Raw genomic sequence first — 14,613 nt, 5'->3', positions numbered from 1 at the left:
AACCCTCCAACCCAACGTTTGAACCCGGAAAATACCCGATAGAAGACTTTGGTGCTTGCATAATAAGTTGGTAGATATAACATACCTTAAGAAGTGCGTCCTCCTTCTCGAAGCAAAGCACCTGGGAGCCTACAATGCTAGAGCAGGTGTCTAGAGTGAAAACATTGCGTATGAAGGGGTCCTTCTCTCCCTGACGTAAAACCATGTTGGCAATCTGGATGACAGGATCTTTGTCAGGCTCGGGGAACACACCTATGTAAAGAGAAGATGTCATAACCATAGAATACAGAGCACACAATTCACTTCAGACAAGAATAGCCTAACAGAAAGCTGCAAATCCCTCCAATTCCCAGCACATCCTCCATACCCTGTGGGTGCATAGCTGCTATTGGCCCCAACTCCACTTTGCCTTAGGACGACCTCTCCAAATGTTTTAAAAGGCAGATATAAAGCAAGATTTCAAAATGCCAGACCAAAAAGTTTATATACACATTTGGGGTTATTTATGAAGACCGGCGTTTTAGACCTAGAGTGAGCAGGGAAAAGTCACAGGTTCGGCCGCAAATGTCCTTTGCGACACATACAGGTGAAACTCGAAAAATTAGAATATCGTGCTAAAGTCCATTTATCTCAGTAATGCAAATTAAAAGGAATTGCATTAATGCAGCTTAAAATTAGAATTTTGTAAAAAGGTTCAATATTCTAGGCTCAAAGTGTCACACTCTAGTCAGCTAATTAATCCATACCCCCTGAGCAAAGGGTACCTTAAATTGTGGGGTTTCATAAGCTGTAAGCCATAATCATCCAAATTATAACAAATAAAGGCTTGAAATATCTCGCTGTGCATGTAATGAGTCTATCTCATATGTTAGTTTCACCTTTTAAGTTGCATTACTGAAATAAATGAACTTTGTACGATATTCAAATTTTTCGAGTTTCACCTGTATACGCCAAAACCAGCGTAAATCTAACAATAAATGACCCCCATTGTATTTCGGTTAAATGTTCATTTTATGTGCATAAACAGCCGATGACAGTCGTATCGTTCTGGCATTCACCCAACTGGTATAAAGTCAAAATACCTTAGAAAAGTTGGGTCAACTGTGCTTTTTAAGCAGAGGTGTTCCGTGTGGTATCCATTTATTTATTTATTTTTTACATGGAAAAACGCCCACAGTCTTAGGTCAGAGCCTTCCATCAGAGTTACGCCAGGTAATCCTTCCAACAGAAAGCTCAAGCAACATCTGGCAATCCCCACAGGACCAATAACAATTACCTCTCCTTCCAGCACATTCAATGTCAAAACTGAGAACGCGTAGAGGTGCAATCTTCTGCCAATCCCCTTCAGCGGGATGACTTATGAGATCAACCCAACTGATATCAACCTCTAACTGGACCAGAGACATCTGCATGAAGACCAGAGATTATAAGATTAGTCAGCTACAGTGAAAAACACCATATCTAAAGAGGACCTGTTACCCGACATGTCTTAGTAACTACTAGCATTCCCCATGTATTACCAAGGATCCTGAGGATCGGCTCTTACAACTCTATGTTCTGTTATTACCCTATAATGCGCACTAGAAGTTTATGAATTAATTACTAGCAGATTGCATTGAAGGTCCATATGGGTGTTAACAGTTGAGGTTGGGTCCCTGAAAAGCCTGATACTGACAACACTGATTAGATCGTGTCAGACTGTGCAGAAACACACCTCCAACTAGTAACACCCATCTGGGCCTTTACTGCAGACTGCTGGGAATTCATTCATAGATGCTAGAAGGAATAATAAAGGAATGGTGCAACATAGAATCATAAGAATAGATGCTGCAGAGTTATTACATGGGGAATGCAAGTAGTTACTAAAACAGACATGTCAGGAGATAATTAAGCAACTATCCAGCACTCACCTTTTTGGGGTCATCATCACTAACATGAGGTTCCTTACGTATACGATATTTACCAGCAGGGAGCTCAATCCAATTACATCCAACAATATCATTATCAACCATAAACCTGAAAGTCAAGAAATGTATAGCAATGAAGATCCCTCAACAAATTTCCATCCATGATGAAAGGTTCAAAACATAAGATAATGACTTCATAGATAATGTGATGCTATTGCAGACTAAAGAATGTTTCCAGTTTACCAGAAGGGATTATTCAAGAATATACAGAAAACATGATGCTGCAAGGGCAGAACTGGAAAGTATGAAGCATTACCACGCAGCATACTAATATAGCAGTGAACTGGTAAAGCCATATTAAGGGTCCATTCACACGTCCGTTGTTTCTTTCCTCATCTGTTCCGTTTTTTGCGGAACAGATCTGGACCAGATCTGGACCCATTCATTTTCAATGGGTCCTGAAAAAAAATCGGACAGCTCAATGTCTGATTTTTTTTCAGGACCCATTGAAAATGAATGGGTCCAGATCTGGTCCAGATCTGTTCCGCAAAAAACGGAACAGATCAGGAAAGAAACAACGGACGTGTGAATGGACCCTAACAGGCACAAGAAGTCCAGAATACCTAATTTCAAAGTCAATGTTGGCTTCATAGGCTTGGTAACACTGCGTTGGGAAGCTGCCAAACCGTATTCCTTGTTCTAAGAGACGTTTGGCAGGTGCAATTAGGCGAGGAAAGGCCATGGTGATTTTAAGAAATGAATGACTCCTCTTCCCATGATATCCATACATATCTGCAGTAAAAAATAAAAATGTCAGCGTTACTGATCAAGACCGCCATCTCATTACAGAAGTACGAGCAACTGATCTCCTGGAGAAATCCTGTACTATTAAATCTTAAAGGGAACCTGTCACCAGGATTTTGTGTATAGAGCTGGGGACATGGGTTGCTAGATGGCCGCTAGCACATCCGCAATACCCAGTCCCCATAGCTCTGTGTGCTTTTATTGTGTATAAAACCTGATTTGATACATATGCAAATTAACCTGAGATGAGTCCTGTATGTGAGATGAGTCAGGGACAGGACTCATCTCAGGGTAATTTGCATATGCATCAAATGTTTTTTTTTACACAATAAAAGCACACAGAGCTATGGGGACTGGATATTGTGGATGTGCTAGTCGCCATCTAGCAACCCATGTCCTCAGCTCTATACACAAAATCCAGGTTCACTTTAAAGAGGATCCGTCAGCACTCCGTATATGTCTATTTTAGGACTTCATTGCATTCTCTGCTTAGAACTTTGCACTGTGCTCTATTATTCCTGCTGAAAAAGTATCAATAAACGGACAACTGGCACTACCATTTCCTTTGTCAAACAGGTGGTTTCCTACAGTCTGGCATTGAATGGTAAGACAAAGTTGTAAATGTATTGATGCATTTCTATGAGGAATAACAGAGTAATGGCAGAATTGTAAGAGAAGATGCTCTAGAATTGTTATTTCATGAAGAATACAAGTCCTCGACTGGTCCTCTTTCAAATGGGGGTTGACTGGTTCATATCAATAGGGTCCAAGCTTAACAAAATGTAAAAATAAAATCACGTTGCAATACACACCTAATAAACATGACGACATGACATCCATGCATTCTCTACATGTGTGATAGATGCATCCAATCCCCATCATTGTAATGACATTTCATCCATGGTGGATGACCCTTGGCTGGGACATTGCATGGATGAAGCATTATCTAAGAGGCCCTGTGGGCTGCAGTGATGAGGGAACAGGGCAGCTTTAATAAGGTAAGGAAATTGCAAAAATAGGATTTTTTGTGCTTACCTGTAAAATCCTTTTCTCGCAAATTTCATTGGGGGGACACAGAAGACCATGGGTATAGATGCTGCTGCCACTAGGAGGCGACACTAGGATAGCCATGCTACATAGAGAAATGTTGCATAAGAGTACAGCCACGTGAATGTTCGTCACTAGACAAAAGGAAGACTGCCAGATGCTGGGTCCAGGACAATATCATGACTGACGCTAGACAGAGCGGCTGCACTGGGAAAAGAGAGCAGGCTACAACCAGTGAAAGGGTAGATGCTCCTCAGGAACATCTAGGGATGTAGCTATGAGTACACTCCTGGAAGCAGATTAGGAACCGCTGTGTACAGCTCTGCAAAAAAGAGATAAAACTCCTGAAATAGTAGTAATATGGTAGGAAGATGCCCCTAGGGCCGGTGAGGCTTGTCATAAGTTCTCTCGCAAGAGAAGCCCTCTGACACACCACAGACCAACCTGCCTGGACAAACCAACACTAACAGTAGGCTGAAGCAATGCCCACGCCAGAAACGTTGGGGGTGCGTAGACTCGTCAGAGAGCAACTCCCGCCCAGAGGAATGTCCAAAGTGGCCAGAGATGGGAGAATACTCCACCCTAAGGGGAGGGTAGTGGTGATGTCCAACTCCACAGAAGTATCAGAGAAAAAACAGTCATAGAAAAAAGGAGCGGCAGTGCGGGCGCTCAGAGCAATAAGACGCCAACCCAAGGAATATGGATACTGGTCGGGTAGCTTGGGTGAGAGTAACTAATAGCTTTGTGAAAAGGCACAGAGTACAAAGGGTGTTGCGTTCCAGCCACAAATCCTCCATTAGCGGTGACAACAAGGACAGCACAACCGCTCATCTGGAGAGGAACAATGTAGTCAATTCACAGTAAGCGCACTGAATTGGAATGTCCACTACAAATGGACATGTCAGAGACAGTACTTGATCTCCTAAGAGAGGCAATGCTGAAGCTGTCACAGTGTCAACTGTAAGCGCCAATGATCCACTTGTGAAGGAAACAATGCCATAGGCGAGCGTCACAGGAACAAGGGGGTTACGTCAGCTGAAGAACCCCAGTCTAATGCCCACCAGTAAGTGAGGTAACTATAGCATCCCATGCTACTGCACAAAGTCGGAATGGTGATGAACGTAATGCGGAAGAACATGCCATCAGGAACGAATAAACATGTAAGATGAGGCACCGAGTGCCCGCAAAGACGTTGCCTGCCAGTGCCATGGCATCCATAGGTAGCATAAAACGACCAGGACTGCTGCCTGCGTGGAAATATATATACACCATCACCACACCTAGTACCTACAGAAGGGGGGGATGCAGCAGAAAACTACCGTATACAAAGATGGGGCCGAAACAAGGCGAGGAGTAGTAGGTACAGATCCAACATTCGGTGCAAATGCACCATGTGAGGTAGGAAGTGAGAAAGGGTGCAATGACAGCTGGCACTGCCCCAGAGAAAGGCACCATACAGTCACAGACAGAGTATAGGGCTACGGCAAATACTCCACCTGAGAAGGGAGACCATACAGTAGAGAACACTGCATCTAGCGACTGTGCGCCACTCCACCTGAGGGGGAAGCCATGCAGTACTAGCCACAGCAGCTAGGGCTAGCGCAAAACTCCACCTGTGGAGGAGGCCATATCACATGGTATGTAGTGCTAGCATAGATATTCCACCTGAGAAGGAGGAGAGCTGGCCATGGATACGGTATACAGAAAATATCTAGGGATAATAGGGACACAGCGCAATAACCAGTGGCTGTCCCATATTCCACCTACTGAAGAGAATAAGGCAATAGTAGGTGCCGTCTGCTAATACTCCACCTGTGAAAGGGGAGGAATAGGACGGAAAGTACAGAGCCGGAGCTAGGACAAATAGTTCGCTATGGCATAGCAGGAACAGTGTTCAACGTTTGTGTAATCACTCCCCCCATTAGCATGAAAACTCTACTTGGAGGGAGGAGGAAACAGGGTCCAGTGGTAGCCACTGCACTCCACCTATGACCGGAAGTACGGGAGCCGGTGCCAGGACCAATGCTGCACCGTGACCTAGCGGACACAGTAACCAACGTTGGAGTAATCCGTCCATCCGACAGCGTGATTACCCAAACTGTGAAAGGAGTTAGTTGGATAGGATATGCTGCGCCCAGCAGTACTGTGGTGTGGTAGTCACAATATGCAAATGTGGGCGGCCGCACTAAACCTGGAAGGAAGCAAAGAGACAGGTTACAGAATCCAGTGGAACTATTCCGCAACAGTATATACCGTGTCCAGTGATAATGACATCGCTCAAGGGGAAAGTGCGACAGGATGCACAACATCCAGTGGTAATGCAATTACTCTGCCTAAGGAGGTAAAGTAATGCGACAGCATGTACAGCATCCAGTAGTAGTGGAATTACTCCGCCTAAGGAAGTAATGCGATGCGACAGCATGTATAGCATGCAGTGGACGTACTCCGCCTATGGAAAGAGGGTAATGCGACAGCATGTACAGTGTCCAGCGGAAGAGCAATTACTCCGCCTATGGAAGGTGGGTAATGCTACAGGATGTACAGCGTCCATAGGTAGTGCAAGTACTCCGACTATGGAAGGAGGAAATGCTACAGGGTGTACAGTATTCAGCGGTACTGCAAGTACTCTGTTGGCGGAAAGGGGATATGCTCCTGGATGCACCGCTGTCAGTGGTAGTGTGATTACCCTGCCTAACGAGGACAGGAGTAAAGCAACAATATGTACCATAACCAGTGCCTACGAGCGGAAATGAGACCACATGCGGTGGACTTGAGAAGGTGGAAGGTACCTGTAAACGGGGCTAACACTAAAGTAGGCACCAGTACATTGCTGGAAACGCACCAGGGGCTAAATGGGATTTTATTCATTTATTAATCCACAGCTAGTGAGGGGGGCCCGTGAGGATAAAAATGATTATAATTTTTTTTCTTTCCCCATGAGGCTGGGCGTGGCGCAACATTTTCACGCCCAGGAGGCCGTTCCTGGCCCCGTAACTCTGCTTGGAAGTTGTGGCCTAGCAGGCCGCAAAGATGGGGCTTCACGTAGACGCGGGCCGCCCGGAAGCACTTCCAGCCGGGACGGAGGGCTGGAAGCGCAGAACTGCCCGAACCCTCAGACGACAAACCTGATGGTGACATGTAGCGGCTGCGCCAGAAATGGATGCGGCCGCTCGGAGGAGTAAGTGTGGGCCCCGGAGGGCAGGACAGGTGAGAAGAGGGGGCCTGAAAACATCCAAATAAAATAGAAAGAGGAACCTAGGCCAAGGGGCGGGGGGAAATGAGGAGTCGAGTGAGTGGGATGGTGGTCTCTATACTCACCCCATCTTCATCCTCTTCACCGTCCCCCCCCTCGGGGTACCAGCAGGGTCACCTCTTCAGCCACTAGCACCAGGGTGGTAGTGAGGCTGGAGTAGAGAGGGGGGGGGGGGGGGGGGGTAAACAGAGAGGCCGGGTGTCCGTTTCCCGTACCTAAAAAGGAAAAAAGGTAAAATAACAAAGAAAAATGGCAGTTAAGTTCCCTGCAAAGGAGGTCTGTCTCCTACAGACACTAAGCTAAAACTGATTAGCTCAGTGTGTGCAGGAGGGATATAGCTGAGAGAAGGACTTAACACCTTTTTGCTTAGTGTCGCCTCCTAGTGGCAGCAGCAGCTATACCCATGGTCTCCTGTGTCCCCCAATGATACGAGCAAGAAAAGGTTATTTCTGAATTCTGTGAAGGCTGCCCCTATCCCTATAAGGCCCCATTCACACAACCGTATTTTTGGTCTGCATCCGATCCACATTTTACGTGGATAGGATGCGGACCCATTCATTTTAATGGGTCCACAAAAATGCAGAGAGCACACTGTGTGCTGTCTGTATCTGTATTTCCGTTCCGTAGCCCCGCAAAAAAGATAGAGCATGTCCTATTCTTGTGAATTTTACGGACAAGGATAGGGATTGTTACAATGGATCCGCAAAAAAAAAAAGCAGATGCAACACGGACGTCACACAGAAGCGATCCGTATTTTTTGCAGATCCATGTTTTGCGGACCGCATGCATGCAACCTAAATCGAACAACCCCTAAGTGTATGCATAAGTAAAAAAAAGTTAATTGCCCAAGGCATTATAGAAACATAGAATGTGTCGGCAGATAAGAACCATTTGGCCCATCTAGTCTGCCCAATATACTGAATACTATGGATAGCCCCCGGCCCTATCTTATATGAAGGATGGCCTTATGCCTATCCCATGCATGCTTAAACCCCTTCACTGTATTTGCAGCTACCACTTCTGCAGGAAGGCTATTCTATGCATCCACTACTCTCTCAGTAAAGTAATACTTCCTTATATTACTTTTAAACCTTTGCCCCTCTAATTTAAAACTGTGTCCTCTTGTGGTAGTTTTTCTTCTTTACCGAGTTGATTCCCTTTATGTATTTAAAAGTTTCTATCATATCCCCTCTGTCTCTTCTTTCTTCCAAGCTATACATATTAAGGTCCTTTAACTAGGGATCGACCGATATTGATTTTTTAGGGCCGATACCGATAATTTGTCAACTTTCAGGCCGATAGCCGATAATTTATACCGATATTCTGGGTATTTTTATTTTTGAGGAAAAAATAAATTCCTACACAAATCTGCTGAAAATTAATGTTTATTGTTAACGTGTATTATTTTATTTTTTTTGTAAATATTTTTCATTTATACTTAATATTTTTGTGTTGTTTTTTTTTTTTACTAACTTTTAGCCCCCTTAGAGACTAGAACCCTTGTCCTATTCACCCTGATAGATCTCTATCAGGGTGAATAGGAGCTCACACTGTCCCTGCTGCTCTGTGCTTTGTGCACACAGCAGCATGGAGCTGAACATGGCAGCCAGGGCTTCAATAGCGTCCTGGCTGCCATGGTAACCGATCGGAGCCCCTGGCTTACACAGCTGGGGCTCCGATCGGAGGAGCAGGGGAGAGGGGATCCTGTGGCCACTGCCACCAATGAGTAATACTGGGTGGGGGGGGGGGGGGCGCACTGCGCCACCAATGTTTTTAATATTGGGATGGGGGTGGGGGGCGCACTGCGCCACCAATGATTAATACTAGGGGGCTTGAGGGGGGGGGGGGGGGGGCGCACTGCGCCACCAATGAAGATACCTCTCTTTCACATACAAGAGGCGGGAGCTGGCTGCAGAGTCACATAGCCGGCTCCCGACCTCTATGAGCGGTAGCTGCGATCCGCGGCACCTAAGGGGTTAACTACCGCGGACCGCAGCTGCCGTTCATAGAGGTCGGGAGCCGGCTATGTGATTCTGCAGCCAGCTCCCGACTCCTGTATATGAATTAATGAAAGACTCATCTTCATTGGTGGCGCAGCGGCCACAGCCCCTCCCCTCCTCTTGTCTCCTCTCCTGCCATTGGCGGCAGCGGCGGCAGCATCACAGGGGGAGGAGACACTGCTTCCTTCTCCCCTGTGCTGCGGAGGGAACACAGAGAGCGCTGAGAGCAGCGCGTTCTGTGTTCCACATACGTTATCGGTATATCGGCAAAATAGATGCCGATAACGTTCAAAATCCTCAATATCGGCCGATAATATCGGTAAAACCGATAATCGGTCGATCCCTACCTTTAACCTTTCCTGGTAAGTTTTATCCTGCAATCCATGTACTAGTTTAGTAGCTCTTCTCTGAACTCTCTCTAGAGTATCTATATCCTTCTGGAGATATGGCCTCCAGTACTCCAGTTCCTTTTATCTGATTTTAAAGGAAATGTATGTGTCCCAGTAAGTTACTTTTGATCGCTTGCAGGTGAAATGAATGGATCTACCAAGTACTGCGCCTCTGTGGATAGTCAATTAATAGGCATTACAGTCTACTGATTTAAAAAAATGTTGTCTGGTCCATGAAGCGCCTAATCTATAACAAGACAAGATAGTGGAGCAAGGCTTCCCCTAACCCCATGATTACTGCAGATAGGCAGCGTCTGGAGTACAATATCATCACAGTATAGGACCGCGTTACTAATCACCCTCAAAATCTTATCCTGACTGAGCATAACCCTACTCTCAAACTATCATAAGGCATAATAGTAATAGCAGGTTACCAGCCACATCTCCCAGCAGGAACTGAAATACTGCTGGAGATGTAGTCAGGACAGCAGACGTTCTCTCTAGGATATGCAGCCAGTAACGTCACTAGAGAAATTACCACCGACCGGTAAAGGAATGGACCTGAAAAACACTGCAGGACTTGGGAGGCACAATCACTCACTCTCTTTCATGCAGATGTCCACAGCCAGGACGGCCTGGAAGATGTTGTCTTTGTTAGAACGCATGTCCTTGATCACTGCACTGTTCAGTTCCTTCTTGAAGTCGCTCAGATGTTCCCGGCTGAATCCTGAAAAAAATACAGCATAGTTGTAGCAAAAAGGTTGGGCATGTTCATTTTCTAATTAAATTCAAGAGGAGTACACTAATGCTGGATTTACACGGCACGATTTTCAGACTGATTACCGGGAACATTTCAGCCGGTGTAAAGGTGCCACAGATCACCAGATGAACGAGCGAAACAATTGTTCATCGGGTGAAACCGTCGTTCATGAGGTCACCTCATCATGGTTTCTGAGCAGCTGATCGTGCTGTCTAAAAAGCACTCTGCTGCCAGAAAGAATGATGCTGTATGAAGACATTGCTGACCCCCATACTGTGGAGGCGATTGCTGTATGTAAATGCAGAGCTTCACCTCCACTGATGAGCAGGCGACTGTCGGGAAGGAACGTTTCTTCTTGACAATCATCTGCACAGTGTAAATGCACCTTAAAAAAAATATATATATATATTTATATATATATATATATATATATATATATATATATATATATATATATATTTTTTTTTTTTTTTTTTTTTATTTATATATTTCTACATGTGCAAAGATACAGTATTTTAGCGTTAAACAATCCCTATTCACTTTCACACACCGATTAGGGTGGTCTCACACAACATTTTTTCCAAAAACGACCCCTTTCTGTACTAGCATTTTAAGCCTGCCATTTTTTGTCCCTTAGTGTTTGCTTTAAATGGCAGAATGTTGTGATATTATTTCAGGAATTTTCCTATAGAATTCCCTAGAAAAAAAAAAAAAAAAGGACCACTATTTGCTGTGTGCCCGCGGTTTGCGGACCCAATCACTTGGGTCTGCGATCCGCAATATTCTGTCCACACCGCAAAATTATTATTTTTTTTAACATGTTTTGTTTTTTGTGGTGCGGAGGCACGGACCGAAATCCCACGGAAGCGCTTTGTAGTGCTTCCGCTCCGCAGCTTTCAATTGAGTTGGTCCACGTCTGCCATACGGAGCGCACGCGTATATTGCGGACCTGTTGTTTACGTTCATGTGCATGAGCCCTTACATGCATTTTTAACAAGCCAAAAATAAACTAACAGTGTGGCAGCACCCGTAGACTGACAATTTCATGCTCTGTTCTAGGGCTGAAACGATTACTTGATTGAATCGAGTAATTCGACACACAAAAAAATCCTCAATGCAAATTTTTTCGTTTATGTCATGTGACCATGGAGCGGGAGTGAAGCGCTTGCTATTACTCACCGCTAAGTGGTCACCCGCCGGCCTGCACCGCGCTGAACTTTACTTCTGACATATCGTCAAGATATAGTGCACGTAAGCGGGCACTATGACCTGACGGTGTGTGACGTCAGGACGACAATGCAACGCGCGGGAGAAGAATATTGACGAGCTGTGGAGTGACACCCCTACAGTAGAGGTAAGTATTTCATTTATCAGGGGTTTCCGCTAGCATGTCCCATTTTCTGACCATCTGTGTGAATCCCGTATTGCGGTGTGGACCCAATGACTTGAATGGGTCCATGATCCGCAAAAAACAAGACATGTCCTATCTTTTGTGTGTGGAAGTACGGACCCGAAAGCCCATGGAAGTGCTTCCGATCCATTCCACCGCTTTGTGAAAGATAGGACATGTCCTATTTTTTGCGTATCAGGGACCCATTCAAGTAAATCCGCAGCATGGAGTTCACACGGCCAGTGCCCATGTATTGTGGAGCGCAATTTGTGGCCCATTATATAGGCACCACAGCCATATGGTCGTGTGAATGGGCCTTATGTAGTACAAATTCTCCACAGAAAGGTGGCACCTGGTATATGTGGACTTTAGAAATTCAGATGGAAACAGGTTCTGCAAAACCCTGTTCCCTACATGTGAACTTACATACATTGCTGTTGATACACTGATGAGCATCCACGTATACTTGGATCATTAGCATCAATTAAATAAGGCCCCTAAATATTGTCACGCCACTGTGTTTATGGTGTTGGCCACATACAGCAAGGATAGGTGACAAAAGTATGATTACTGGGGTCAGACCACTGGCTCCCCGAGTTCCCTACTTGAATGGAGCAGTGGTCATGTGTACGACCGGTCCAGGAACTGTCTATGGGACTGATCGTGATGGCTGAGTATACAGCTCCATTGAAATTAGGGACTGAGAACACCACTGTCATGATCCATATATCACCTATCCAGCGGAAGTTGATGTTCAAGGAACAAACCCCTTTAATGTGCAGACAATGGAAATATCAGAATACAGAATTAATAAAAGTCCATCACGTATGGATAAAATATTCTACATGAAAAACATGAATAAACCCATCTATTTTCTTAATGAGTCTTCATACACAACCCCTACTAACATCGAGAGGCTTCTCAGGCACATACCGAGCTGGCAAGGTACATAGAAGTATGGGGCAAAGCCGTGTATATGGCAGCATACGCTGTTCCCGTCTGCTGTGATTCCAAACATCCGGATGATGGGCACAGGTCCTTGTATGGCACCGAGCATCCCGGGAATGTGTGACCCTGCAAGAGAACACTGGTTAAATACTAGGCAACAAAGCTCACAATCATTTTATTACTGTTGATGAAACAATGGGCTTAACTACATTTATATAAAAATAGTACAGCATGGGATACGAGCTTAGTATATATTAGTGACCCATGAGCCCTCTGTATGCTGCAGTCCGGGGCCCCATGAGACGCTACTAGGGAAAAACACCGGCATGACATGTAACATGTCACTTTAATTCTATTCACAGATGATGTACGATTCAAAAAGCAAACCCTTTGATTGCCTGGACACGTGGTGGATTAAAAAGTACAGTGATTACACACCCTGAACAGTACACCCCCAAAACGTATATATCTATTTACAGAAAGCAGACAACCTGACGACTGCAGTTCACATGACGGACTGACACCAAGTATTACACATAAAACCCCAAGCAGAAGTTCACACATAAAAACAATATATCGAGGTAATGTATTGCAACACTCGTATATACCACAAGTGTACACATCAACAAGAACTTGTACTCTACTTGGCCGTCATCTACAAACTTGTATACTGCAAACAGCTACCATTTTACCAAAGTCTACATTTTCTGCACAAAAACATAACTTAATAATATACACAACCACCTTCATGCAATGTTGCAGCAAACAGTAAAAATTTAAATTTGCACGTGTCAATGAAATGTAAAAAGCACAGGAATGCACCAACCAATTTCTGCATGCAAGAATTGGGAATTATTGGGTTATAATTTTGCATCCCCTAATTAACAATGATAAATTCCTTAACCTAACAGAATGCATCAAAGAGGACCTTTCATTAGAATAAAACCTCTAAACTGACTATACAGACGTGTAGAGCGGCGCCCAGGAATCCCTCTGCACTTACTATTATCCCCGGGCGCCGCTCGGTTCTCCCAGTATAGCCTCCGGTATCTTCATAGTTAGGCTCCACCCAGGGGAGCCTGCTGGGGTCTCCTTCTCCCAGGCTGAAGCGCTGGCCAATCGCAGCGCTCAGCTCATAGCCTGAGAAAAAAAAAACCTCTCAGGCTATGAGCTGAGCGCTGCGATTGGCCAGCGCTTCAGCCTGGGAGAAAGACGCCGGCAGGTTCAACTGGGTGGAGCCTAACTATGAAGATACCGGAGGCTATACCGGGAGAACGGAGCGGCGCCCGGGTATAACAGTAAGTGCAAGGAGATCCCTGGGCGCCGCTCTACACGTCTGTATAGTTAGTTTAGAGGTTTTATTCTAGTGAAAGGTCCTCTTTAACTAAGACCACTTTTAGATGGGTATAATATGGGTTGTTTACTGCTCCTGCTTTTCAGACAGATGTAATCGAGCAGGCATCAGCAACCTCCGGCACTCCAGCTGTTCTGAAACTACAACTCCCAGAATCCTCTTTTCACGTCTGTGGCAGTTACAAGAACAGCCAAGTACTTTGTGTGCATACTGGGAGCTGTAGTTTCACAGCAGCTGGAGTGCTGAAGGTTGCTGATCCCTGTAATAGAGGACCTTCCACAGTGTATCAGAACCAGAGTTAGGCGCATTTCACAAAAGCGTGCTCAGCCTGGGACACACGCATGACAGCTGTATTTCCCAGACAGAACACTACTCCTCTGGCGTGAACTCTCAGCATTATAATGATTGATGATTCTGTGTGTTCCTTCCTGACCGCGGGTCTACAGAACTGCACTCGCACACAGTCGGGACTACAGGTCAGTCAACCTCTGATCGGGAAGGAACACACAGCACCAAAAATCGTTATGATGCTGCGAGTTCACATCAGAGGAGAAGTGTTTGTTTCGGGAAATACAGCTGTTACACAGAGCGTGTATCCTAGACTGTACACGCTGGTGTGAAATTAGCCCAACTCTGGTTCTTATGACCTGAGGGAGGTCCAGGTATTGCATCTATAATATGGGCACATAAAGACTCCCTATTACATCCATCTGAGAAGCAATCAAATATGGTTTTGTTTTTTTAAGGCTACTTTCACACTA

At 45.1% G+C, this 14,613-nt stretch overlaps 1 protein-coding gene across 1 annotated transcript in view; it reads right to left on the bottom strand.

Moving 5' to 3' along the window:
• POLD1 (DNA polymerase delta 1, catalytic subunit) overlaps positions 1–14,613 on the bottom strand; it is a 186,046-nt gene that overhangs the window by 154,023 nt on the left and 17,410 nt on the right. The window contains exons 4-9 of the mRNA XM_040433632.1: positions 12,484–12,624; positions 10,002–10,127; positions 2,531–2,699; positions 1,911–2,016; positions 1,277–1,406; positions 86–252 (exon numbers count right to left, since the gene is read on the bottom strand). Of these exons, the coding sequence (XP_040289566.1) occupies positions 86–252; positions 1,277–1,406; positions 1,911–2,016; positions 2,531–2,699; positions 10,002–10,127; positions 12,484–12,624 (839 nt within the window). The remainder of the gene's footprint in view (positions 1–85; positions 253–1,276; positions 1,407–1,910; positions 2,017–2,530; positions 2,700–10,001; positions 10,128–12,483; positions 12,625–14,613) is intronic.

Source organism: Bufo bufo, chromosome 1 (genome assembly GCF_905171765.1).
Source record: "Bufo bufo chromosome 1, aBufBuf1.1, whole genome shotgun sequence".
NCBI lineage: Eukaryota > Metazoa > Chordata > Amphibia > Anura > Bufonidae > Bufo > Bufo bufo.
Note: the sequence above shows the minus strand (reverse complement) of the source record. Positions and strands in the feature narration are given on the sequence as shown.